Source organism: Gobio gobio, assembly GCF_949357685.1.
Source record: "Gobio gobio genome assembly, chromosome: 3".
Lineage (NCBI taxonomy): Eukaryota > Metazoa > Chordata > Actinopteri > Cypriniformes > Gobionidae > Gobio > Gobio gobio.
Genome location: NC_137099.1, coordinates 26346211 through 26371812, shown reverse-complemented (window position 1 = coordinate 26371812; position 25602 = coordinate 26346211). Strand labels below are relative to the sequence as shown.

Genomic DNA, 25602 nt, shown 5'->3' with positions numbered 1-25602 from the left:
ACAGAACAAGACAAATACAATTATTTAAAAAAATATATTTCTGTGGAAACAAGTCCTACTTTTTTATATAGATGTAAAAGTAAAATGTTACTCTTTTAGTAAATGTATCTTTTTTTAAAAGGATGTTTAGATAATTTTTACTTGAAACGTTGATGTTATTGAGTTTTTGCACAATGTTAGACGTTTTGAGTTGCACTTTCAGAATCATTTTACCAGAAGTCTCAATCTTGGATAGCTTGTTTATTTACCTGAGCATCAATAAAAGTGAAACTGACATTCTACACAAGTGTGTATGGATAGATTTGACCTTTAGGAAGCGTTCCCTATATGCTAGTCTTTGTTGTTTTATCGAGACTGAAGAAAAACGGGTCAATTATAAATGTCCTTGATGAGGTCTAAGGCTGGTTTGAATCACTGTGGCTACCATTACGAGTTTATCTTTATGATACAAACTTTCCCAGGTGCTATTTGTGTGGCTGATAAAAGTCATGTTCTATCTTGGGACACAATTCCAGTCTTGATGACATGAATGGATCAGCGTGAGTGGTTGCTGTAACGACAGGACCGGGTTAGAGGTGGCTGGGTTGTAGAAGCAACTCTTCTAGGTCAGGGTCAGAGTTGAAAGGTCACAAATGGCTGCCTGTATCCACTCATCAGGTCAGAATGGAAACCGCATTGGATACCATAAAACCGTATCAGGGCCCTATCACAATGACTGGTTGAAATCCAATAACCGTCAGCCTTGTCCCCAACGCACAGCACTGATCGTTAAGGTTTTTTGATTGGGGTCATTGCTTCCTTTAATTAAAGAATAATGCCTTTCCCTCACCCATCGAACATTCATTTATCTTTGTAGCGAAAATGTATTTGTGTGCTTGGTTGATGACAGCCGCTGAAGTGTTTTCACCTAACAAAAGATCCTAGTATATGTGCAGTTTCTCTCAACAATGTAATCTTCTGAACTATAGTTGGCTGTTTGGTCTGAAAAAAACACCTTCCCATTTTCCCTTCTCTTCAAATTATTTATTTTCCCTTTATTATTCCATCTTATACAGTTTACAGTAATACCCAGAATTGATTCCATTGAAAATAAATGGTATTTTATATGGTATTTTAAATGTCCAGCTTCTGTAAAAGTAATGAGTATATATTTAGTAAGTGTTAAACTGCTCTTTTCTATCCCAAATTTCTCTAAACTCTGTGTCAATCTCAGGACATTCTGTTTGTTGTGATGTGTGTTTATGGTGATGGTTGAGGCTGGACTTGCCCAATTGTAGATGGGGAGAGTGTCCAATATTTCCTGTTTGAAACACTAGTGTAGCCAGAAAAAAGACTCTGGGTGTGCATTCGAAAAACTGAATGTGCCACATTTATTGTCAGATTACTGTGTAAAAAAACCCTAACTCTACATATCACTAACGTTACAGAATAGACTGGGCTGATGTGTAAAACTATACCCAGACTCGAGACACACACACACACACACACACACACACACACACACACACACACACACACACACACACACACACACACACACACACACACACACACACACACACACACACACACACACACACACACACACACACATACATGAACAGGATCATTTCGAGCTACAGGCAATACAAGTGAAAAATGAAGACTTTAAGCTTTTAACAAAAATTAGTTCATTAAGCCCTCGTTTAGCGGTCCCAATGCTCCAAATAGCTGTTAAAGATCTAATATTATCTGTATTTTTAGGTTTTCTGAGAGGAGTATCTTTCCCTTGCCCATGGAAAATAAAAATTTTCTCTGTTTGCTTCTCGATGACTCGCGGTGTGCTTCCCCTCAGCACAAGTTTTGTATCGTTTTAAAGCATAGCATAGGGCTGGGCGATATGGTTGAAAACTGTATCACGATATAAGTGTTTCATATCGGTCGATATCGATAATTATTGACATTTTTTGTGACCTATTTAAAATAAGGACACTGAGAAAAAATGTTTTACATTTAAACATTTTTATTTTAAACATAACTTTCCTCTGATTATAATCCCCTCAGTTATAAAGGCAGAAATGGCAACACAACCATGGAAAACTCTCAAATAATTAAAATATAAACACAAGGCTAAAATCACAATGAACACTTAACAATTATCTCTTAACATTAAGGTGCAGTGCCTCCGTTATTTTTTTGTAACTGTTACCGTTTAGATGGTTTGTCATAAGGCACTGATGCAGAGTAACATTACCTCTCCAAGTAGTTTCAAAGGCTGAATCTGAAATCGCCCCCTATACCCTTAAATAGGACACTATTTGAGGGGACAGCCATTTGTAGTGTTGTCCGAAACCATAGTGGACGTTATTGAGTGCACTCATTCTATCCCACTTTGCACCGCAATAACGAGTGTACAGTCGATATACACACAGCAGCTGTCCGAATTGTCTCACTTTTTTTCATTCACTCACTCAAGTGAACTGTATTAGTGGATTAAAGTAGGGAATAGTGATTGAGGGTTTAGGGGGCGATCTGGGATTCAGCCAAAGTCAAGAATAGCACAAGTGCGTCGAGTATAAACACATCCCCAAACGAACGAGGCTCGCGCTGCGGAGCCAGACGAAATTATAAACAAGGCTGGTAAAACAAGTTTGTGGTATTACCAGTCTTGGGACGACAGTCTTGCAGACAACATTGGTCTGACTACAGTCAGATTTATAAAATCCAAAAACCTGCCGTACTGGCGAGCTGACTTTTCCTGTTTTATCAACAATTTCCTTGCCAAAGGAAAAATCATTTTCCACTTATCAGGAAAATGTTCCGGTTCTGTTTACAGAAGAATTAATCCAACAAGAGATAACAATATGGCGCACCCAAATAGATACAGCCTGTTACTCCCTACGTTGCTTGGTAACCAGAGAGCGAGTGCCTTGTTCAACGCATTTTTTATTGATATCGATGATGTGTCTATCGCGATACATATCGTTATCGTTTTATCGCCCAGCCTTAGCGTAGCATTCCAACTTTGTAAATATTCATAGAGAATTCTCGATGTCATGAATCTGAACCAATGAAATATGATTTTCAAACTCATGCTGATGTAAACAAAATAATCTTACTCGCGCTGTCTGACAGGCAATCCCGATGTACACGTTTCCACAAAATTACAGTATTTTAAATATCTGTCTCGGCGAGTAAACTTTTGTTTTACTATTAACTGGCAGCAAGGTTTAGTCAAAGATTCTCTATTGTTTAGAATGCACGGCAAACGTCTCCCAAGATGCTGGGGTCACAGTCAGTGGCTGTTTGCGAATTGGTTGGCAGTCCGAATGTCTGCATTATTTTTTTTTTTACAAAAATCATTTAAAGTTTATATTGTAAGTAAACAACAATAGCCCAAGTTTAGAAAAAAACAATTTTGCCCCACTTTATATTAAGTGTCTTTAAGTACTATGTACTTACATCAACAAATAAGTCACAATAAGTCAAATTGTATTGCAAAACACTTTTGCAGATATTGAGGTGGGATACGGGTAGGGTTAGGGACAGGTGTGGTGATATGGGTCAGCTTAAGGGGAGGGTTAGGTGTAAGGGAAGTGTCAACTGTGTAATTACAAATGTAACTACAGAAATTAATTACAGATGTAATTACATGAAGGTATTTTTTTTAAATGTAAATACAATGTAAAAACATGTATGTACACAATAAGTACATTGTATCAAATTATAAAAAAAAAATTGTATAGTAGTTAATATAAAATAATATAATATATTATATATAACCTAATATAAAGTGGTTCCAATTTTTTTTTAAGACTATAAAAAATAATTCTGCTTCTATTTTTTGGTGTACCAGTTGCCACTGTGGGCTTCTTGAATATGCTTCCTCAAATATTTTAAGCTATTCCAAAGTAGAATGCATATAATCTTGGAAATAACGACTGCAATAGTGAACAAAGCCTCTTTAATATATAAAGGCGTACACACTTTGTCATTTTAAATGTTTGTTTCATTTGGTTTAAGCCTCACTTTTCTTCTTTCATTTATGACCCTAGAAATAGGCAGGGGATTAAAAAATAAATCATCATCATTATGAAACTATTGCTTGTGTAGCACCTCAACCTAGAAGCACTCTCTGTTGGCCGAAACAAATGAGACATTAGGGTCGGACCGTTACGCTCCTGTCTCCATGATGTAGTCTCTCTTGAAAAGAGCCCTCGAGAATACACGAGCGACTTTGTACATACTCATGACCTGGTTGTTATTATTATTCTTCAGACGATCACAGGGAAGTGTTGAAAGGTTGGCGCAGCTGTGTAAAATGTCAATGATTTGGTCTCGCTCCTAGGCTATTAAACAACACTGAAAGCTGTGGTTTCAGGAGTTGTTTAGACTAACACCTTTTACAACAACCGGGTGAGACCTGTTAAAGTTTTTGAGGGGTGTGCTTGGTTAAAGGCAACATTGAAGATACTGTAAAAAAAAACATGTTAGAGGCCCGTTTTGCTTCCTTCCCTCCTCCCCCCAGTGATCGCTTCCTCTGTATGTATGAATGAGGATGAAGTTTTTTGATGAGGATGATGATGAAGCTTCTGATCATTTTAATCCTTGCATATTGATGACATTATGCTGAAGTTTATTCTGACTAAAAGGTGTAAAGTCTTTTTTTATTTCTCTCCACAGGAGTGGCAGAATTCCATCCAAAAGAATGCGGGTTTGGCCTTCATCGAGCTTGTGAACGAGGGCAGGTAATTATCTAATCCCATCCTCTGACCCTTTCTTAGCCATCTCCTCATTATCTCCTGCCTACAACGCTATGTCGCGTGTGTACGATCAGATCCTGTTTGGGAGGAAATCAATGTAATGTGGAAAGAGGATCAACAGGGTGACCTGGAGTTCAAGGCGTCTGTCAATAACTTGGCTTGTTCCCATGTGTTTCTGAGAGGGCAGCAGCGCCTTAGTTTCTTGTCCACCTCTTGGGAAATCTTTCTCGTATCTTGCTGTTTTCAGACGGGTTTATGTCTCATCTGTTGGACTCTTTTACTCAGACTCCCTTTGGGATGGAAGGATCTGTCTTCAATTTCAAGCCCTTAGATCTTTCAGATGGCTCTCATTTCTATCTTAGCAATGGAAATTAATGTTAATGAATGCTGCCGTGCTGATGAGCTCTCCAGAAATGTTAATGAATGCAGTGATGCACTGAGGCTCCTCCACCCTCACTGCTGGCCATCTTCACAGCTCTTTTTCAAACATTTTTGAAGCCCAACGAAAATAACTAAAACAAATACTGTGGCAGTGCAGTACATTTGATTTATATGGGATGATAATTATGTGGTATCTTAATGTCATTCGCCATTTGGTCTGTGCAGCGCCACATAAAGTTGAACACACATATTTTTTCCCACCATGCAAGGTCGCTGTATATAAGCTGCTGACCCCAACCTACTGAATTGAGTATTCACATGCTGTCTGAGATGTTCATTTGGATAAATATCAGGTACAGTAGCTACATGTTAATTTTTCTCAAGGAAAAAATCGAATGCTCTTAATGCTGTAAACAAACAGGAAGATTATTAACAACGCTTGTCAGCTGGTATAATTAAGAGTTTTAATTTATTATTGATTTACTACACAAATTAATAGTTACCTTAGAGGTGTAAATCTGCTTTGTGTGCTCAAATACTGTTTCACAATGCCACCTAAACATCTTCAGTGATCGTCGTGCAGGTTGGGGTCAGCAGCTTATATACAGCAACCTTGCATGGTGTGGTAAAAATATGTGTGTTCGACTTCATGCGGCGCTGCACAGACCGAAAGGCGTATGAAATTAACATACCACGAGAGCGACACTTTTTAATTTAGCTTGAGATTTACTTGGGCAGTGAAAGCACGTGTCTCACACCATGATATTACCATTGTATAATCGATAATCTAATCTTTTGTTTGTTTCTCTAGACTGTCATATCATAAAGTAAGTAAAAGCCGTTAAAGAAAGACAGTAAAGCGAAAGGGTGATAGCATGAAGGGCAGTCACAGAGAGTGGGCTGTGTTATTGATGGCAGTTGGGGTGAGAGAGGTGGGAGAGGGTCACTACAGAGTCCCTGGCACGTCCGCTCCCCCGCTGCCCGCTGCTGACACACCAGGCTCGAGTTTCAGCCCTCCACCCTCCGCCTGTTATTCTTCCACTTTGCAGAGGCCTGAGCCTCCTGACCTGCTGAGATACTCATCTCTGTCCCTAGGGAGAATGTTTTATTAGGCCATGGCTTGTGTTGTTCACAAATCTGCCCGGGGTGTAAATGTGCTGTTTCAAGATCAGGTTCCTCCCCGTCTGTGCTAACCCAGGGCACTGTGGACAGAAAAAACAATGCTGATTCACAAACAAGACTCTGAGATGGACAGAACAGCTTCAGGTTTTGATGAGGGTTGACAAACAGTAGCAGTAGAAGCAGGATACATCTGATCTCCCATCAGCCCCTATAATCATCAGATGCTCTGTGATAAGAAACTGTGTGTGTGTGTGTTTATCCAAGGAAAGCTGTTCTTACATATGTAGAAACATGAGCTTGGGTGAGACGTCCCCCCTTCTCCACACCCCCTACATCCGTATCTTGTTAGATACGTATCATTTACAAATCAATCGCTGGTTGTTTTAGTGGGGGTGGTTTTAGCTGCCGTGCTAAATATGATTTTCTGCTTGTTTTACATGGCGTAGTTAAGTTTGTTTAGCGTACTATTTACACTTTGATGTCCTAACAACTGTGTTATTAAATCAGTAAAATGTATTTCACAGATTAACAGTTGAGAGATGTGGAAGATATCCTTTTACTATTTTGTAGGCCAACATCTTCCATTGGCTGTGGACATCATTTTACAATGGAATTTATATACAATATTCTTTATTATGCACGATATATCAGGACAACATAATTTATCACAGATTGGCATATATTATTCTTATTATTAATATTGATTGTATCATCCAATATTGGTTGTTTATCAGCATATATTTATATGCTGTATATTATAATGTGATGTCTTAATTCACTTGTAGCACGAAAACTATTTTTTTTTATAAAGTAATATAGATTTAAAATATCAAAATAGTTGTTGGATTATCGGTATCATAATTTCAGTATCAGTGGATCTGTTATACCTGTAAATGTGTCTGTTGCATTTTCAATTTAGTTTAATCTGATCTGTATGAAATCCTAGTAGTGGATTCAGTTATCCTACCAACACAAACTGCATCATTGTAGAAAATAATGCAGATAGAATCATGTGATGTCAGGTATGAACTCGTTCAATGTTCAATGTGTTTTTGATGTGCAGACTGCTGAGCCACACCATGAAGGACCATCTGGTGCGTGTAGCTAATGAGGCCGAGTTCATTCTGAGCCGCCAGAGAGCAGAGGACATCCACAAACACGCTGAGTTTGAGGTGAGCACACACACACACACACACACACACACACACACACACACACACACACACACACACACACACACACACCTGGTTTCCATGTTTTATGGGGACTTTCCATAGACATAATGATTTTTATACTGTACAAACTGTACATTCTATTCCCTTACACTAACCCTAACTGACCTAAACCTACCTATTACAGAAAACTTTCTGCATTTTTACACTTTCAAAAAACATCACTTAGTATGATTTATAAGCTGTTTTCCTCATGGGGACCAAACATGTCCCCACTAGGACAACGATTTTGGATATTTGGATATTGCCTACATTTTGTCCCCATAATGTAGGGTTTACCAGGACCAGGAGATTTTTTTAAATGTTTTTTAAAAGTGTATGCTCACTAATGCTGGTTTTATTTAATCAATAAAACAGTAAAAGCAGGAATATTGTGAAATATTATAATCTTGTAAATTATGTATTTTTATTGTATTTGTTATTATATTTTAAAATGTAATTTATTCCTGTGACGGGAAAGCTAAATTGGTCTTCTGTGTCACACGATCCTCCAGAAATCATTCTAATATTTTTGTAACAAAGTAAAAGTCTTTAAAAGTAAAAGTCACTTTGCATTATGGCTGAATAAAAGTTTTACTTTGTTAAAAACAAAACAAAAAACAAACAAACAAACAAAATGTACTGACCCCAAACTTTTGAATTGTAGTGTATAAAAAGGACAATCCCTTCAATATGTCCTGCCCCAACTTACTGTTCCAACAGGAAATACATCGATGTAGGGGAAAAATATTGCAAGTCAATTCATTTAATGGGATCTTGAAGTCTTCTGCTGTAGCTGAGTGAAGCAATAACTAAATTGTCTTGACATATTGTACAAACAAGCCACTTTCACTTTATGCAGATGTATTCTGTTTCAGGGTTGATTTACCATTTTAAAAAACTGTTGTAAGATTTAATGAAATTGTTAAGCCCCTGTGAGGATATTAAAAAAGAAAGTTTTGTCTGTCGGAACTGAGAAGCTGCCAACGTGAGGGAGAACAAATGTTTTCTTTTCAAACAACTTATATGGAAGAAGGTTTCAAGCTTTGGCTAGAGAGATTGCATTTGGCATGTATCTTACCAAAACATAGCAGCACACTTGATTTATTCCTTATAGCACAGCCATGGGGCATTCCTCCACCGCTGCCCCGCCAAACACGCACACACATCACCTTTTTTATCACTGCAGTCTCGCTTTCTCATTCCTTCCATCATTCTCCATTTCTGTGTACCTGCTCCTTTTTTCCCCCCACGATTCCCCTCGGACTCATGTTCAGCCTGTTGTGCTCCCTTTGTGGGAGAATTTCACCAGTGACAGGAATACAGCACCTTCATTTCTGTCTTCCTTTCGTTTCCCATCCCTCCCTCTGGTTCTGTCTGGCACTGGGGCAGGATGTGACAGTGTAAAGGCGGAGTGGGCTCTGCTCTGTTCAACATCTCCCACCCTCCAGTTGTAAAATGTTATGCTTTCAGAAAGGTTCAAGGCAGGGTCTCTGAACTGAGACTATGAGAGGAAAACATTTAAAGTACAGTATTAAAAGTAAACATGTAAAATCGGGGAAAGCGATCATGTATCATGTCTGTGAGAGGGTTTGCAGTAGTCTGCTTTGTTAGGGTCATGTTTTCTATGTGATTGGCCTATACACTTATTTTGGCAGCTTCCCTCAAACGCTTCCCCAACGTCTTACTGTTTTTAGAAAACAAAAGAGTTCTGACTCTCACCCCTAATCCTCGAGTTGTCATTATCAGCTCAAAGAATCAGAATCACATTCTTGAACCGCGTTGAATTTTTCCTAGTGTGGTTTTCAACTGGTTTGACCATAGGACCCACATTTTCTCATGGTCATTAAGCTGTGACCAATTTTTATTTATTTATTTATTTTCTTACCTAGTTAAAATATAATATGCAATTATAATAAACTTACTTTTGAAAACCAAGCAAATTTATTTCACAAAAATGGTTGACACACACAAGTACTGTCCCACTTTACTTAACATACTTAAGTAAACTTAACATGTAGGAATGACTAATATTGAACTATGAATTAACAGTATAAGCTAAAGATATTAATTAGTAGTCCCAAACTAGTTTTTGTTAATGCGTTAAAGTTGGCACGAGCCACCTCAGTCATTTAAAAATATACAAAATTAAAGGTACAGTGTGTAACATTTATGAGGATCTATTGACAGAAATGCAATATAATATACATAACTATGTTTTCAGTGGAGTATAAAGACCTTACATAATGAACCGTTATGTTATTACCTTAAAATGAGCCATTTCTATCTATATACACCACGGGCCTCCTTACAGTCATTTTGCGTCGTCATGTTTCTACAGTAGCCCTAAACGGACAAACTGCTCTACAGAGCACTAGCTACTCTCTGCTGTCTCAGACGACGACATCTTTGTCCTGTGTCGGCCAACATCATCTCTATTTGATTCGAAAGAGAGGGGTGAGCAGTGGACGGTTGCAATTCGCAAGTGGTAATTTGGGGTTATGGAAACAATAGTTACCATGGTAAATATTAAATTCACGATATTAAGATGAACTGTTATTGGAACATAAAATGGAGACTAATTCTAATGATTAGCATGAGCATCATACCTGCATGCAAATCCTTCCCAGCTAACACGCGTACAAGCTATTGGTATTTTTGGTCATTTCATGACTTGCTAATTGGCAACTTTGATAACTACAATGTTGCATACTCGTAACTTATTTTGTGCAACGAGCACAGTTAACATCTGACAGGAAAGGAAAGTTCGTTTTTTTGAGGTGAGAGACTTTTTATTTCGTAACAAGTTATGAAAATAACTTCTTTCACGGATGTCGTTCAAAATAAGTCTTGATTAAGAAAAAAACATTTCGTTTCTTTGAAAACGTTTCTTTGACCGCACACTCCACGACCCACTCAAAACTGTCTTGTGACCCACCAGTTGAGAAACATTAAATAGCACAAATCAATTCATTGTTTCTTGCACCGTTATTCAAAAGAGGCATTGTCCCACTGCTAATTCTGCTGAAGCTTGGATCAATACAACTTTATTGCATTGTCCTCACTGAATATGCAAAAAATAAACAAACATACTGTTGCGAACAAACTGCTTAATTTGACCAATGCTTTACATTTGAGCCAATAGGCAAATCATTCTGAATCAGACTATATTGAACATAGGTTCAATCATGGACTGAATCAGTTGGACTTACGGAATCTTCTAAATTACTCATTCAATAAACCGCAGGTTGCATCCAACTCGAAATGAGCCAAGAACCAGAACACTTTTGGAATGTTAAAGGGTAAGTTCACCCAAAAATGAAAATTATCCCATGATTTACTCGCCCTCAAGTCATCCTAGGTGTATATGACATTCTTCTTTTAGGAGTGCTTTCACACCTACCTTGTTTGGTCTGGATTTTCAGACTTTTCAGTTTGGTCCGAATCAAAATTACAGGTGTGAAACCTCCCCCGTTCCACGGTCCGGACCAAACTGAACAAAGGTTTGGTTCGTTTCTAGTGTGAAAGCATTTTCTGAATGGTTCGTACTTTCAGACCATTTACAGGAAGTTCCTGTTTATTTTTAATATTATAATGTTATTTTTAAATTTCATCTAGGCTACATTGATTATGAAAAGTGAAAAGATGCGCAATCTGTCAAAAGACAGAAGGTCAGAAATGATTTTGAAAGAAATTTTGTATGATTTTGCTTAGAAAGCCTTTTTTTAATGTGAATTTCGTTTTGTATAAATTGTATCTTAATTTTAATCAATGTTTCATCCATAGACTGTAAAAAATATGGACGTAGTGTCCGTGACGTCACCCATAGGATTCTGATGAGCCGTTCTGAAGCGCAAAGTATGGACGAGATGGCCGTTGCCATCTTGGCAGCGCGTCATCGCGTGTCACTCCCGGATAATAGAAAATGGGCAAAAAGGCGGGACGTGGGCGGAGCTTAAGATGACTAACAGACAGCAGATAAATGGCTATCCACCTGTCACTCGAAGTGGCCACGCCCTTAATTATGCAGAACTTTAATGCTTTATATAAATGTAAACGAATGAGTTATAAAAAAATTCACCCCCCTCACAGTTGTCATGAAGGGCAAAATTAGCCTTATAGACCAAAACCACGATTTGTACCAGGCTGTAAACATGTTTTATTCTGTTGTAAAGTTGGCCATTTTAACATGGGGCTCAATGAGATTCTGCTCCCTTCTGGAGTCTGTCCCTAGCGGCCAGTCGATGAATTGCAGTTTAAGGCACTTCCGTATTGGCTTCAAGAGAAACTGCGGGAGGTTGCCGCTTGGTTTCATCAGATAATTGCCTGAAATTGAATAAATAAGAAGCAAATAGTCTATAGCAGACAATAATCGCGGGAGCGATCACATGCTTTGCACATGAACTGGAGCGCGTCTCAAATAAACCAGGCTACTTGTCTCACAAACATGAGAAATATTTGTATATAAAGCTTGAAATGTCCACTTTTAAAAGTAACGCAAAGAAAATAGTAAAGTAATGCGCACTGTTCAATAGTGGCAACGATATGCGTCCGTTCATTCATTCTTGTCAAAGACGCTGACGTCAGACGCACGTCCGTTTACAAACCAATCAATGTCCAGATGCAGCCCACATAGATGATGATGAGTGGACGCAAGTGTGTCATGTAAAGTTCTTTAGTGCACTCGCATTATTGCAATGTGAAACCAAACCAAAACTAACCGAATGTATAAAATGTATCAAAACATTAACTTCGGTTCGGACCTTGGTTGGGACTTTCAGGTGTGAAAACACCCTTAGACTAATAAAATCGGAGTTATATTAAAAAAGTCTGGGCTCTTCCAAGCTTTATAATGGCAGTGAATGGCTGATTCGTTTTTGAAGTCCATAAAAGTGCATCTGTCCATCATAAAACTGCTCCGCACGGCTCTTGGGGGAGATATCCATATTTAAAACTTTACAGACTAAAATAACTTCCTTCCGGTGGACTGCAGTACGCATTGGTTTACGGCGAAAGAGTAACCCTTGACCCTTGAACCCTTGACGCATGCATATTGACGAACAGAGGATAGATCAAAACAAAACACCGGTCATGAATTAGAAGTCTAAAATTAGAATTTTTTAAGGAGAAATGGCGGAGGATTTCGATATAAGAGAAGAGCGGCTTGAGTTGAGGCGTCAAAGCTTGCGATGCTCCTATACATCGCTTCAGGGGTTACTCTTCTGCTGTAAGTCGACTTGCGTACGGCTATCTGCCGGAAGTCAGTTATTTTAGTCTATAAAGTTTTAAATATGGATATTTTTCTTACACAAACGCACCACACTGCTTCAGAAGGCCTGAAGCTTTGACGCCTCTCGCGGATAGGGCTGGGCTACAAACTCAACCCCCTCTTCTCTTATATCGAAATCCTCTGCCATTTCCCTTTAAAATTCTCGTTTTAGACTTCTAATTCATGACCGGTGTTTTGTTTTGCTCTATCCTCTGCGCTTCAGCATTCGTCAATACGCATGCGTCAAGGGTTCAAGGGTCAAGGGTTACTCTTTCGCCGTAAATCGAACCCGGAGCCGCGTGGAGCAGTTATATGATGGATAGATGCACTTTTATGGACTTCAAAAATGAAACAAGAAGTCACTGCCATTATAAAGCTTGGAAGAGCCAGGGCTTTTTCTAATATAACTCTGATTGTACTCGTCTGAAAGAAGAATCTCATATACACCTAGGATGACTTGAGGGTGAGTAAATCATGAGCTAATTTAATTTTTTTGGGTGAACTAACCCTTTCAAGAAAAAAAATCTTATTTTCTATACTGATATATTATTTACTAAGGCAAATGAAGAAAGAAATTGTAATATTATTACAATTTAAAATGACTGTTTTCTATTCAATTTTCAGTTTTCTCTGTAATTTATTCCTATGATGGCAATGCTGACTTTTCAGCAGCCATTCCTCCAGTTTTCAGTGTCACATGATCCTTCAGAAATCACTCTAATATGCTGATTTGGTTGGCTCAAAAACAATTCTTATCAATGTTTGTAGATTATTTGTGCTTCTGGTTATCCATGTGTTCATGTGGGCTGGCCTCTCACAAATGACAGCAGATTTAATAGTCATTACAGCGGTAACACTCAAAACTACAGAGTGCCTGCAGGCATGTGCCCTGTACAACAGCTGAGAGCTGGCACTATTGGTTGAATATACCCTGCTTAAACAAGCTTCCTTACCTCACAGTGACATTTAGAGGGAATCTCGGAACACCCTTTCTCATCATTCCCGCTGCCCCAAATTCCCAGGATTGGTCAAATTCTCCCAGACGCTCAGTGGAAGACGGCCGCACTCTGGGGACATGCTTAGCTTTCCTTTTTCACTCTAATTGGCCCCTCTGGTCCGATTCTTTCTGCTTTTCCAGCCTCACTCACAGCATGGTGGAGAATGTATTATTCTCAGAAATACTGCTGTATTTTCTGCCAAATGTGGGGGGAAAATGCACAAATGATCAATGTCAGGCACATTAGTTGAATGTTAATAAAATGCTAAAAATACATTGAGATTTTACACTCTTCAGCTAAATATATCCATTTTAAAAATAAGGTGAAAATATGTACCCTCAACATTGCATGAATAAATGGCCACAATTTAATTCTCTGTGAAATGCTGTTCTCTGTGGAGCAGGGTTATTCACTCAGACTGTTTCACATGACTAGGCCAGCACTGTCAGGTGCAATTATGCCATATTTTGTTACTCCGAATCTAAAGTCTTAAGCTTTCCATGACGAAAACCATAGGCTGTGGAGCACCAATGACCCAAACTGTACTTTATTTGGAGAAACTGTAGTTGGACAGACAAGCAGATACTGTGGCATTCTTCTGAAGAACAACATTGGCTACATGTACAATGATTTGTTGGGGGAAGGGCAAATTACTGTAAATTACCCCCCCCCCCCAAAACGGCAACAAGTTTGTGCTTCCCAAACAGTAGGTCTGTCTCATATATCCAGGGTGTCCATAGAAAAATCCTAAATTGCGTAGAAATATTTAACTGAAAAAACCAAAGTGGATACATCTGGAGAAAGTTGTCAAAGTTGTAAGTGCATTTTTTTCCTTAGTACATGTCTTCTCAGTCTGTACATAGCACAGATTTCTCAAGAATCTATCTCAGTATTAAAACCTTCACTTAGATATAGTTGCTCCTCTGTGACCCCTGAAAAGCAGTAAGCCTCCGATAAGTGCAGCACTGATATTGCTGTATTGATTTTCCTCCATTCCGGCTCTTGCCATCTTCTCTGAGCCACTGGTTTCATTTTGCACGGCCACAATAAAAATAACAGGCCAGTGAAAGATGCCCCTGGGGGAATCGCACTGCCTCTCCATCCTGAAGAGTAGTTTACACAGGATTTGGATGTTTAAGGGAACAACATGAAATATGAGACATGAGAACCAGAATGGTTGGAAAAGGTTTTTTTCTTTTCTTCTTTTTTCTCCTTAACATCGTTTCATTCATGATTTTCTCTGTCTAATGTTGTAGCCTTGACTACATTCTGAATAAGGATAATTTAGGCTACCTGTTAGTTGACTGTGATCAACAGTTATGTCACTTTAGCATTATTCAAACAGGGCTAGTTTTCCTTTATGAATTTAGGTAAATTATTTTGCACATCTGTGTTTTTCTCATTCAACCTTAGTAAAAATTACAGAGAACATTACCTGCTGTTTTTTTGGCTAACTCAGAGGTCCTCTGAGAAATCTAATCCTGCCCGGTAGAAATGTCTGTAATTATGGTGTATTATTTTTTCCACATCACTTCTCATTTATTTTTAACTTCCTTTGTGGAGTACTGCGAATAAACATACATTTTGTAGCTAATTTCTCTTAAGACTTTCTGCCGGGTGCACATTTTTTCAGGATTTACAACTCTCTGAGTAAAATAAAAATTCAGGAAATTATATAAGTCATGTTTATTTCAATATACAAGTCATGTGCGCAACATATAATTTCAATGGGTTTCGTTATACATCCAGAGCACATGGGGGTGCTCAGTAATGGCAACATCCAGACAGTGGACACTTACATTTTAGTAAAAGCTATGGAAATCCCAATTTTGTCTGAATCAGTACATGAAATCACAGTTCCTCTGTTAATAAATGTAATTCGAGCATCATTTAGAAAATGAATCCCATCTAAATAATGCATTACAGTGTTTTTACACTTAATTTAAATTGATAATTTGATTCAGATGTTTTCTCCCTTAGTAGGTCTGGTTTCAGAAACCAAAAATGACCATTATATCTATAACCATGAAGCATACTTGGTAGATTATTGAAGAAGGATTCTGTGGTTCATTGTAAACTGAAACAAGAAGAAAATGCAACATTATGACAGTTTAATGTCTGTTTCGGAACAAATCAAACAAACTACAGGTCTGAAAACAGTAAATTTTATTGAACATTATTCAATAATAGCATGCTTGTATGTGAAGCATGGACTTCAACGTATGGTGTATTGTTCACTTGAGGAATGGGTCTTAGGAGAAAGGTGGCAGCATTGAAGACGGCCTTTGTTCCAGCGCATTCTGTAGTCTGTGAATTATTTAGGAAATAAAAATAAATTTATGTTTGTTTTCTGTCAGGGTTCAAATCCACCAGAAGAGATGATGGTGGATACCAGTGATTTAGACACAATTTTATTACTTAGATGGATAACATATGCCTTTATACACTCCCCCGCTCCCCTCTTGTCTCTGTGTCTCACACACACACATACACGCTCATCCATCCTCTCTGGGATTGAGTTATCTTTACCCCTTGAGAGTGAGATTACAGGGACAGCAGGGTCCTGACGGACACAGAGATAACCGCTGGAAATCCAATTATCTTTTAGTGTTCTCTTTCTAATAGGATCTCTAATACGGAAAAGATTTTTCCGGTAACAACTGTACGATGGCAGCCGATACCTGCGAGGGAGAAAAGAAAGGACAGATTTAGAGAGAGAGAGTGACTTCATTCTTTAATGAGAGTCTTTCTTTATTAGAAATGAAATGTGGAGGATACTGGGCCACAAGGCCAGATCTTTCGGATGTGATAGAACGAGGTCATTGTTTTCTCTTTCACTCTCGCTCTTTTTTTTTTTTTTTTTTGTTAGCTTTCACTTGATCTTGAAGTGATGTAGTGTAATTGAGTTGACTCCCGACTGAAGTGTGTGTGAAAAGAGGTGATGGGTCACTTCATTAGCGTTTAGTGTCTGTGTTCCTGTAAGAGGAGGACAGGAGTTAATGACATCAACTTCGAAATGAGACTCATGACCTCGTATTATTCCAGCGTGCATGTTCACTAATCCTCCAGCCTCTGACAGTTATCTGTACTAGCCAAACAAAAGCAAATCTAAATGATGTGTACTTAGAGCTTCAATAAGGTTACACTTGTGCCTTTTGATAATCCTATCCTTTAGCTTCACCGTGGATGTCTTTACCTCAAATAGTGGCTTTGTGGAATACACACGTACATGCTCTTTCTCTTGTGCCCTTTTTCTGTCCTCTCTTCTTTTTTCTTTAATTAATTCCCCAGGTGATAGCAGTGCAGCAGGTCATTATACTGTATGTCGTCCATGACACTCTCGTGAATAGAGCCTTTCTGCTTCCAGTAGTTCTCACTACACACCCACACTGAGAAAACTGAGGGCTTATGCTGCATTCACATGCTATCGGAAATTTGATAATTCCCACTTCTGAAGTCGTGATTATGAGCTTTTTGCATTCAAGTGCTTTGTTGTCGGAATGAACAGGAATCATGGAGGACACCAAGTTTATTCTTGCCTATTGATTGGTAATATTTTATTAAAACCAAAATGATATGTAGTGTCACATGCATGCACAGACTACCATATAAACATTTATGTGGCTTTTCCGCTTTCTGACGATTCTGTAATTTCAGTCAAATGCAGGCTTTTTTCCTTGTTAATAAAACATACAATATGCATCAAATGATTACTTGTATATGTAAATATGCACTAAATTAATGACAAGACGATCTAGCTGTGGGGAAAAACTAATAAATCATACCTAACACAACAGTAGTTCTCCCCGCCACCACGTTTAAAGTTTATGGCACGCCCATCTCGGGAATTTGGGTATCAACATTTTTTCCGAACTTCCCATGGTAAACACTGCATCAGAGGACACTCATGTGCAATTTTTACCTAGGAAACTCGTATTTACGATAATTCCGATTGCACATGAAGGCAGCATTAGACACACAGACTTTCTAATCATATTTGATATGTGGTTTGATTGATCGATTAATCAGTATTTGCTGAGAAAAGGTAATTCAGACATTGCATTATTGTGATTAGACATTAGAAAAAAAGTGGCATTATTTTAGTTTTAAATTCAGTTTGATCAAATTTAAGGTCATTAACAGTCTTTAATATCTTAACTGATACAACAAATGTCTTAATTCTCATTTTAAGATGTCTTAAATTTGGGGATGAAAAAAAGGAATTGTGATATGGCCTAATGTGATTATTAAGATTCAGACGACTTTGATTTAAATAAATTTGAGCTCTGCAAGTTTCAAAATAAAATCACTGCATTGTTCCACAGGCTCATAGTTTCGGAGGCGTTCACAATCAATAAATACTGCACTAATTACAATTGATTGCTTTTGATCTACTGTTTCTGATCTACAATATTTACTTTACGGTTTATATATTGTAATATGTTGTAGAAGGTTGTAAGGGTGCATATTTTATCTGCGTCATGTTTGAATGATCAACTGGAAGCAGTAAAGATATTTCAAAATAAGAGTCACTGTGTATTTCAGGCTTGTTTATAATTAAAAGTCCTGCATGACTAATAATAACTAATAATATTGTATATATATATTTTTTTCTTGCTTGTGAAGATATCATTTCCGACTGTTTATTTGACCTCTTATCACCTTCCCAACAGTGGCACTCTGTTAATAGTCTGTTGTTCAATGGGTTCAGGCCCATATGCGTTTCCTTTATTTACCAGAAGTAAAAACATTATCCTGCATTCGCATTCATCCACACCTGCTCCTCGCCGACTGCCAGCAGACGTGTTCATTTTTCACTCGCCGCACATCTCCTTCATTTGACTATTTTTCACCTCAAAAGGACAGTTAATTCCTACAATTTCTCACACACCATGACCTTGAAGTTGCAGGAGTCAGCTGCCCGTGGCCCATGTAGAGTAATGGAACCAAAGAATGGCTTTTTTTTGAGAGGGGGTGGGAGGAAAGATGAAGAATCTGCCATCTACGCATTGTGACTAGTCCATTAAAAGCACAAAATGAAGGAAGGAGAAAAGGGGAAGAGAGAAGCCAGAGATACTTTGATAAGTTGTTGCACCTGTGTTAACCTTGATGGTCACCCTGACTCTGGAAAAGAAAGGGGGGGGGGGGCATTTCTCTCTCTCTCTCTCTCTCTCTCTCTCTCTCTCTCTCTCTCTCTCTCTCTAGTTGCTTCACACTAGATTCCTGCACCATCTATCGCCGAGGGAACAAGGGATGGAGGGAAATCAATACAGAGAGGCGTTGGCTGACAGCAGTATCGCTCCGGAATTGAAGTGCCTGTCAGCCTTTGTCATTCTGTGACTTTTGTTCGCTATTGTACTTTTAAGCCTTCATTTTTCTTGGTTGTCACTTTTTGCTTTCCTGGCTCGCTTTTGTCTGAATTCCCCTGGCTACAATTTTAATGTGGCGACTTTAAATTCGGAAAGAAAGTGGGTCAAAAGATCAAGTGCAATGAAAATCGCTCGGATTTGATTGGCCGAATGACATGGCATACACACGTTTTTTCTTCATTTTTCATTTTGTTTCTCTGAACGATGCATGCATATCCTCCGCACTTTGCATTCCCTCAGATGCTGCAAGGACAGAGGCATCAGTAGGACAGTTTCCTGGTGTAAATGAAACCCTGAGGGAGGGCCTGGCGAGGAGAGAAAGATGATAGTCACGGTGCTGTGTACTTCACTGTCAACAGAGTGCAAATCAAGCAGTTTAACAAGATCCCTACTGTTTTCACTGCTTAGACTCATTCTCGAAGAAACACCGCAAACCCTTAACTGTGTATGTTATGTGTAGACTTACATGCACGCTTGGCCATGTCGTGTCACACTAACTAACTCGCATACACAGGGGCTGATGGAACATAATGAGTTCTGGTCCCTGGCAGATGATTATTTTGTTTAACCTTGCAACCCTGTTTAGGGAGGAGAGGGAAAGACTGCCGTCCATGATTGTTCATATGTTGTTACAGAGAAATGTTGAAATCGGCTTACATTGGTAAATAGGAGAGTCATCATTATTTGATTGTGCTTTGGTTAGCTATAGATTCTGAATGTGAAGAGTTTATTTAAGAGTGATTTTTGTTTCCGCTGGACTATACCACATAGGCCTGCACTTTATACTGACACCTATTGCCGTAGATGCAGAATCACACACATTTAGAAGATTTCAGAAACCAATTACCTTTTCTCAGAAGACATGAAGGGAAATACCCTACTTGTAAAAGGTGTTGTTCATTTATTTACATCTACAATTTTACCAAGAGGAAACATGTGACACTACATATCTTTTTTTCTTTTTTTAAGAAAAACATAATAATACTCCAACATAGTATTAGTGTGTGGATGACACAAAAAGCAAACTTATTTTTTTCCAAGAAGTTGAGCTTCACTCCTGATGATGATTTCAAATGTAACATGCAAAATATTTTTTTGTAAATTGACGCAACCAAGATTGATTTATAAATAAATTACCCACGAAGAGAGTCTTTCTCAATCATATACTAGTAAATAGATGATATTCTACTGTATAATGACTTTTGGGGTGTAAGTAAAAAAAAACTGAAAAAAAAAACTGTTAAACATTAATAATGCTACATTTAACATGATTATATGCTATTTTTTATATATTTGAAATATATATATTTATATATTTTATAATATAATTGTTGCTTACTTTTGTTGCATGTGTGCATTTTATTTGGACCTTTATTATAATGCTGACTAAATAGTTTGTGTCTTCTGTAGACGATACAGTTTTTCCCCCTTTGTAATAATATGGCTCTAATGGGTATGTCGCGGGTGTAGTCCATTGAAGGAAATGAGTGCTGACCCTGTCCGATTTAGTTCCCCAGAACACAGAACATTTGGAGATGTGGATTATTACTCTGTCTGAAGTCATAAACGCATTACTTTCATGGTTTTGTTTCTGCCGCTATGGCTTGTACTTCAACTGCACTGTGACTGGAGATTTTGGTTCCCCCTTCAGTGGAGTGCCAAACATGTGCAAGACCCTTTGAATTAAGTTCACCTTGTTGAGTTTCCAAAAGTCTTATGATGTCACTACAGAATTACAGCCCCAAACGTGATGATAATGTCACCGCTATGTATTTCACCTGAATGTTTCCTATAATTCAGCCTGTAATTTCAGCTGCAAGAAAGCCATTTGTCAGGAAGTTCATGAAAATTACGAAGCCCATTACGGAGCTCAGGGATTTGGTGTCGTTGACACTAGTTGATAAAGTGCCTGTTTATGCCAAAGTGTTTGAACTCATGACAGCTAATTAATAATGTGTTAATCACTCGTTGAAGGGAACAATGAAAAAATATGGATGATTGCTCTTTCTGTTTCTGAAGCTATTCTGATAAGGCTCAGAAAGTACATCAAACTTTTATTTCAATTAATACTACACATTTCACATGTGCAATTAAGAATGTCTTATAAAAATTACATTATAATTTAATATTACAATTATAATATTTAAAAAAGTACTTAGTTGCATAGTAGTCATTGATAATCTTTGCACACTTGTCATTGTGGTCAAAACATGTTCTATTGTGAACTCTTTTCCTCCATTTTTTTCATCAAAACGAATGTTACCCATCTAGAATTTTCCATTTCTTACCCAGACGTGACCTTCTACGCTGAACAGAGACAAATCGCTGTCTTTCTTTCCGTTCTTTTATTCACGCTCTTTTGTTACGCCAGACATCCAAATAGGTTCACATTTAAACATTCACCCTTTACCTTTTATCTCTCTTTTATGCTGCCATCCTCTTCTCATGGCTTTAAGGTCACTGCAGAGTTAAGAACAGCGAAATGAGACACAGATTGATAATTAGGAGAGGGAAGCCTCCCTAATGTGATTTATCTCTATGGATTTTCTGTCATACATGAAGAGTCGATGCTCAAATTGGAGAGGAGGGCCCATTAGAAGGCACTTTGGAGCGTTTACCGTTAACTTTGCCGAGGCTGGCTTCTGCGTCTGCCGCCGCTGCCACACCAGACCACTGCCTTTACTGTATTCGTTGTCTGAGATGGGTGCTGTCCAAGGCTAATTTAATTTAGGGCCATAACAGGCAATGGATGAAGCAGAGGGAATTACATTAAAACAAGCTCTAGTGGTTGCTGTAACCTTTCCGCTTGATTGCTGTTTGCTAGATGTTGCATCAGAATCAGATAAGAGGCATGGAGGAAAAAATGAAGCCATATTGTTTTCTGCTTTGTGGGCTGTTTTCGTTTATTCTGGATGGAATTTGTACCAGCATCTAACTAGCTTTGTTACTCATCTCTTGATTTATTGATTCTGATTGGGACATTGGTTTTCACGAAGGAAGGCTTATTCATTTACTCTTCTACTTTGGTACAAACAGATAAAACAGAATTTAAGTTTTATCAAAGTGATATTTACATTGCAAGGTGCTTTGTTAAAGGATTGCATTTGAGTTCAAAGGCTTTTCTGATAACAAATTCTGACAAAGAAAAATGTCTCCTCGTGTATTATGGGTAGTTTCTACATTTTTTAGCGTAGCCCAAAGGCATTAGCAAATACATGTCCAGTGTTATTAATCACTGTGACAACGGGCTGGAAATGACCCAGAGTTCCATTTGTTTCCTGTGTGTATGGAGTTACCGCACACACACACACACACACACACACACACACACACACACACACACACTCGCACTCAGGCGTCAACACACACTCTAATGATGTAGTGTGCTTTGTTTTCTACACCCTGTCTGATGGACAGCATTCTTACACTTGTGCCTCCAAGTAACTTTTGTTTGTATGTGATGGGTATTATACTGTAAATTTTTTGTATAGTAGCTTTTAAAGATGGATACAGGATTTGAATTAAATGTTTAATGTGTTCATTGATAAAAAGAATGAATGCATATAAGCATGTGATGACTCACAAGGGTTGTTTTCTTCTGTCTGCAGTCTCAATGTGCTCAGTATGCCGCTGAGAAACGTGATGAGGAGAAGATGTGCGATCACCTGATCAGGGCCGCTAAGTACCGGGATCACGTCACGTCCACCCAGCTCATCCAGAAGATTGTAAACATCCTCACAGACAAGCACGGTGCTTGGGGCTTTTCTGCTTTCAGGTACAACCTCAGTCATTTAACTTTGATGGACCAAATTTTCTTTTAACAGCTTTGATGACATTGTGGGCCCTATCATACACCCTGTGCAATGCGACGGCAGGCGCGAAGCAAGTGTTTTTTGCTAGTTTTATAAATTTTTTCAATTGTTCAGGTGCATTGTTGATGTGTTGCTATTTTGAGGCAACTGAAAACGCAGTATTTGTGTTATTTAAAGGGCTTGTTAGTAATATGCACCTATAGGCGGGCACACAATGAGTGTATATTCTTCTTATTACACACACAGGGACGCGCAACAGCACACAAATATTTTTAAATATTAAAAATAAAAGGATTTCACTCTGCAGAAGCATTCAGTCTTTCCGCTCGCAAATTCTGCCATGTAAATAGCGAATCACCATGGTGTAAGCGCAACTGGCTTTTAAAGGGAATGGAGATGAGACTCTGGTTTATTGCACATTACGCCAAAACACACCCATTAAGAGAATCGGTACAACCCTTTTGTATCATGCGCCTGGTGCGGCAACCATTTTTTCTGTCGGTAAACTATTAAAAGTGGATTTGGACTAAGTGCACCTGCACCATGCGCTTCAGACCATGCGCTTAGATCGTTAAAATAGGGCCCCATAGTATCCACATTTTTGAGATAACGAAGACTAAGGTTATGAATATATTCAGGCCCTAAAACTAACTTTTTGCCACACCTACCAATGGCCGTGAAAGTTATGATAAAATTGTATGGAACAGAATAGGATCGATCTAACAGGTTCAGGTACGGAAATTTATGTAATCAAATGTAAACTAACACTGCACTGAATAAATTAAGAAGATTAAGCCTTATTGAAGTTACAAAAGTTATTCAGTCAAGAGCATTAAGAAGATTAAGCCTTATTGAAGTTACAAAAGTTATTCAGTCAAGAGCAGTAAGTGAGTCTTTTTTTCTTTGTTCTTTGTTGTTTGATTAACATTAAAAACACAGACAACAGCAGGATTATTAGGCTGCTGTCCTTTTAAGACTAATGCATGGATCCAATATACTGATACTCATACGTTTTCTTTTTAGTTTACATTCACTTAAGACGTAACCAACTAGGGCTGGACGATTAATCGAAAACCCCCTGAAATTCAGAACCTCTAACCGACATAAATTTCCCATGTCGGTTATTCCGGTTTAAGTCTTGTGACTCTGCCCCGTCAGTCACATCAAGTGCAGTTTGCAGGCACACAGAAAGATTCAGGAGCAGTTATCTTTGTTTATACAATCTGGATGCTCAGTATTACTATGGTAATTGCATGTTTTACACAGTTTATACAGGTAAGTTAATCGCCGTTCTTATATGAGCTGATACATGCACATACATGCACTTGCCGAGCAAGCCCCGAAACGAGATCACTTTTACTTGTGCCCTCATGAAGTTTGTCAATTAAATGCGTTTAAAGGCTTGCCAGTTTGAACATTCAAGCGACTGTGCACTATTCAAGAACAACAATATGGAAAACATCCCCGTTCAGTGCTCATGAGCTTTTTTCTATGACACAGAGAGCCGAGCCATGTCGTGTCTCTGACAACGTGCGCTATCTGAAGCCAGATCACTTTCACTTGCGTTCTCAGAAAACTTAATCAATTGTATGTGTTTTAAGGCCTGCCCGATTGAACATCGAAGTGATTTTAGACCATCGAATCTGTGTCATTTATATTGAACTAATGTGACACACGAACACTCATACAGACAGTAGCTCGCACTGCACATCACGTGAAGATCGCGCGCGTAGAGGGGAGCACAGAAACTCATCGTCAACACTGTCCTGTGATTCATCAATAAAGTATTGAAACTCAACCATTATAGCATAGATTTGTCTACCTTTGAAGTAACTACAAACCACAGCTTCATAATTAATAGAGACACACACAATCAAATGCATTCAAATAAATGTAATGTAGACCTACTGTACTAATTTATCTGTATCTGATGTACAACAAACAGAAATCTGTAAGAAATGTTACGATCCATAGACAATAGCTGTTGAAAACGAGCTGTTTCCTTCAAGTATTTTAAAATCACAAAGAAATGCACTTTTTCATTAGAAAAAAAATCCCCTTTAATAGTTGAGCATATTTACAGTACAAACCTTATCAGTGAACTATGAGGGCCAAAGAAGAAAAAAAAAATAGAAGAAAAACAAAATAATCGTTCATTAATCGTAATCGAGGTAAAATGTTCAATTAATCAAGATTTTGACTTTAGATCAAATCGTTCCAGCCCTATAACCAACTATGTTTACTAGGATACTTGTGAGACGGGCATATCTTTCTTTAAATAATTTTGTGTGAATTTCTTTGTTGAAGTGCAGGAATAAGTGAAGCAGAGCTCAACCTAGTTTTCGCGCTGTCTGAGACGTGACTTTCTGGGCACGCGCTTCGGATGTTTAAACTTCCCACACAGCGTGCAAGTAATTGCGTCCCCTTTCGCATCCCCGTCAACTGTCCAGAGCGCCATTCACAACATTGCATTGTTAGGATTCATAAAAATGTTATCGGCCAACTGGCGATTAACACCGCTCCATACGCAGTATTCACAATCTTACTCTTCGTTATCTCAAAAATACACTTGTAATGCTATGGAAGTATATGAAACTAGACTTGTATAGCTTGACTTTTAGTTTGCACACAAAAGTCTAGTCTTCTTTGCAGCTTATTCTGGACACAGCCTGACTTGCATGTAAAGCGACCATCCACA

The 25602-nt window shown here is 38.3% G+C and overlaps 1 protein-coding gene across 1 annotated transcript in view; it reads left to right on the top strand.

Annotated features, from left to right (window-relative positions):
- Positions 1-25602, top strand: part of lrba (LPS-responsive vesicle trafficking, beach and anchor containing) — a 271239-nt gene that overhangs the window by 125054 nt on the left and 120583 nt on the right. The window contains exons 34-36 of the mRNA XM_079813173.1: positions 4663-4727; positions 7309-7417; positions 22701-22867. Coding sequence (XP_079669299.1) covers positions 4663-4727; positions 7309-7417; positions 22701-22867 — 341 coding nt within the window. The remainder of the gene's footprint in view (positions 1-4662; positions 4728-7308; positions 7418-22700; positions 22868-25602) is intronic.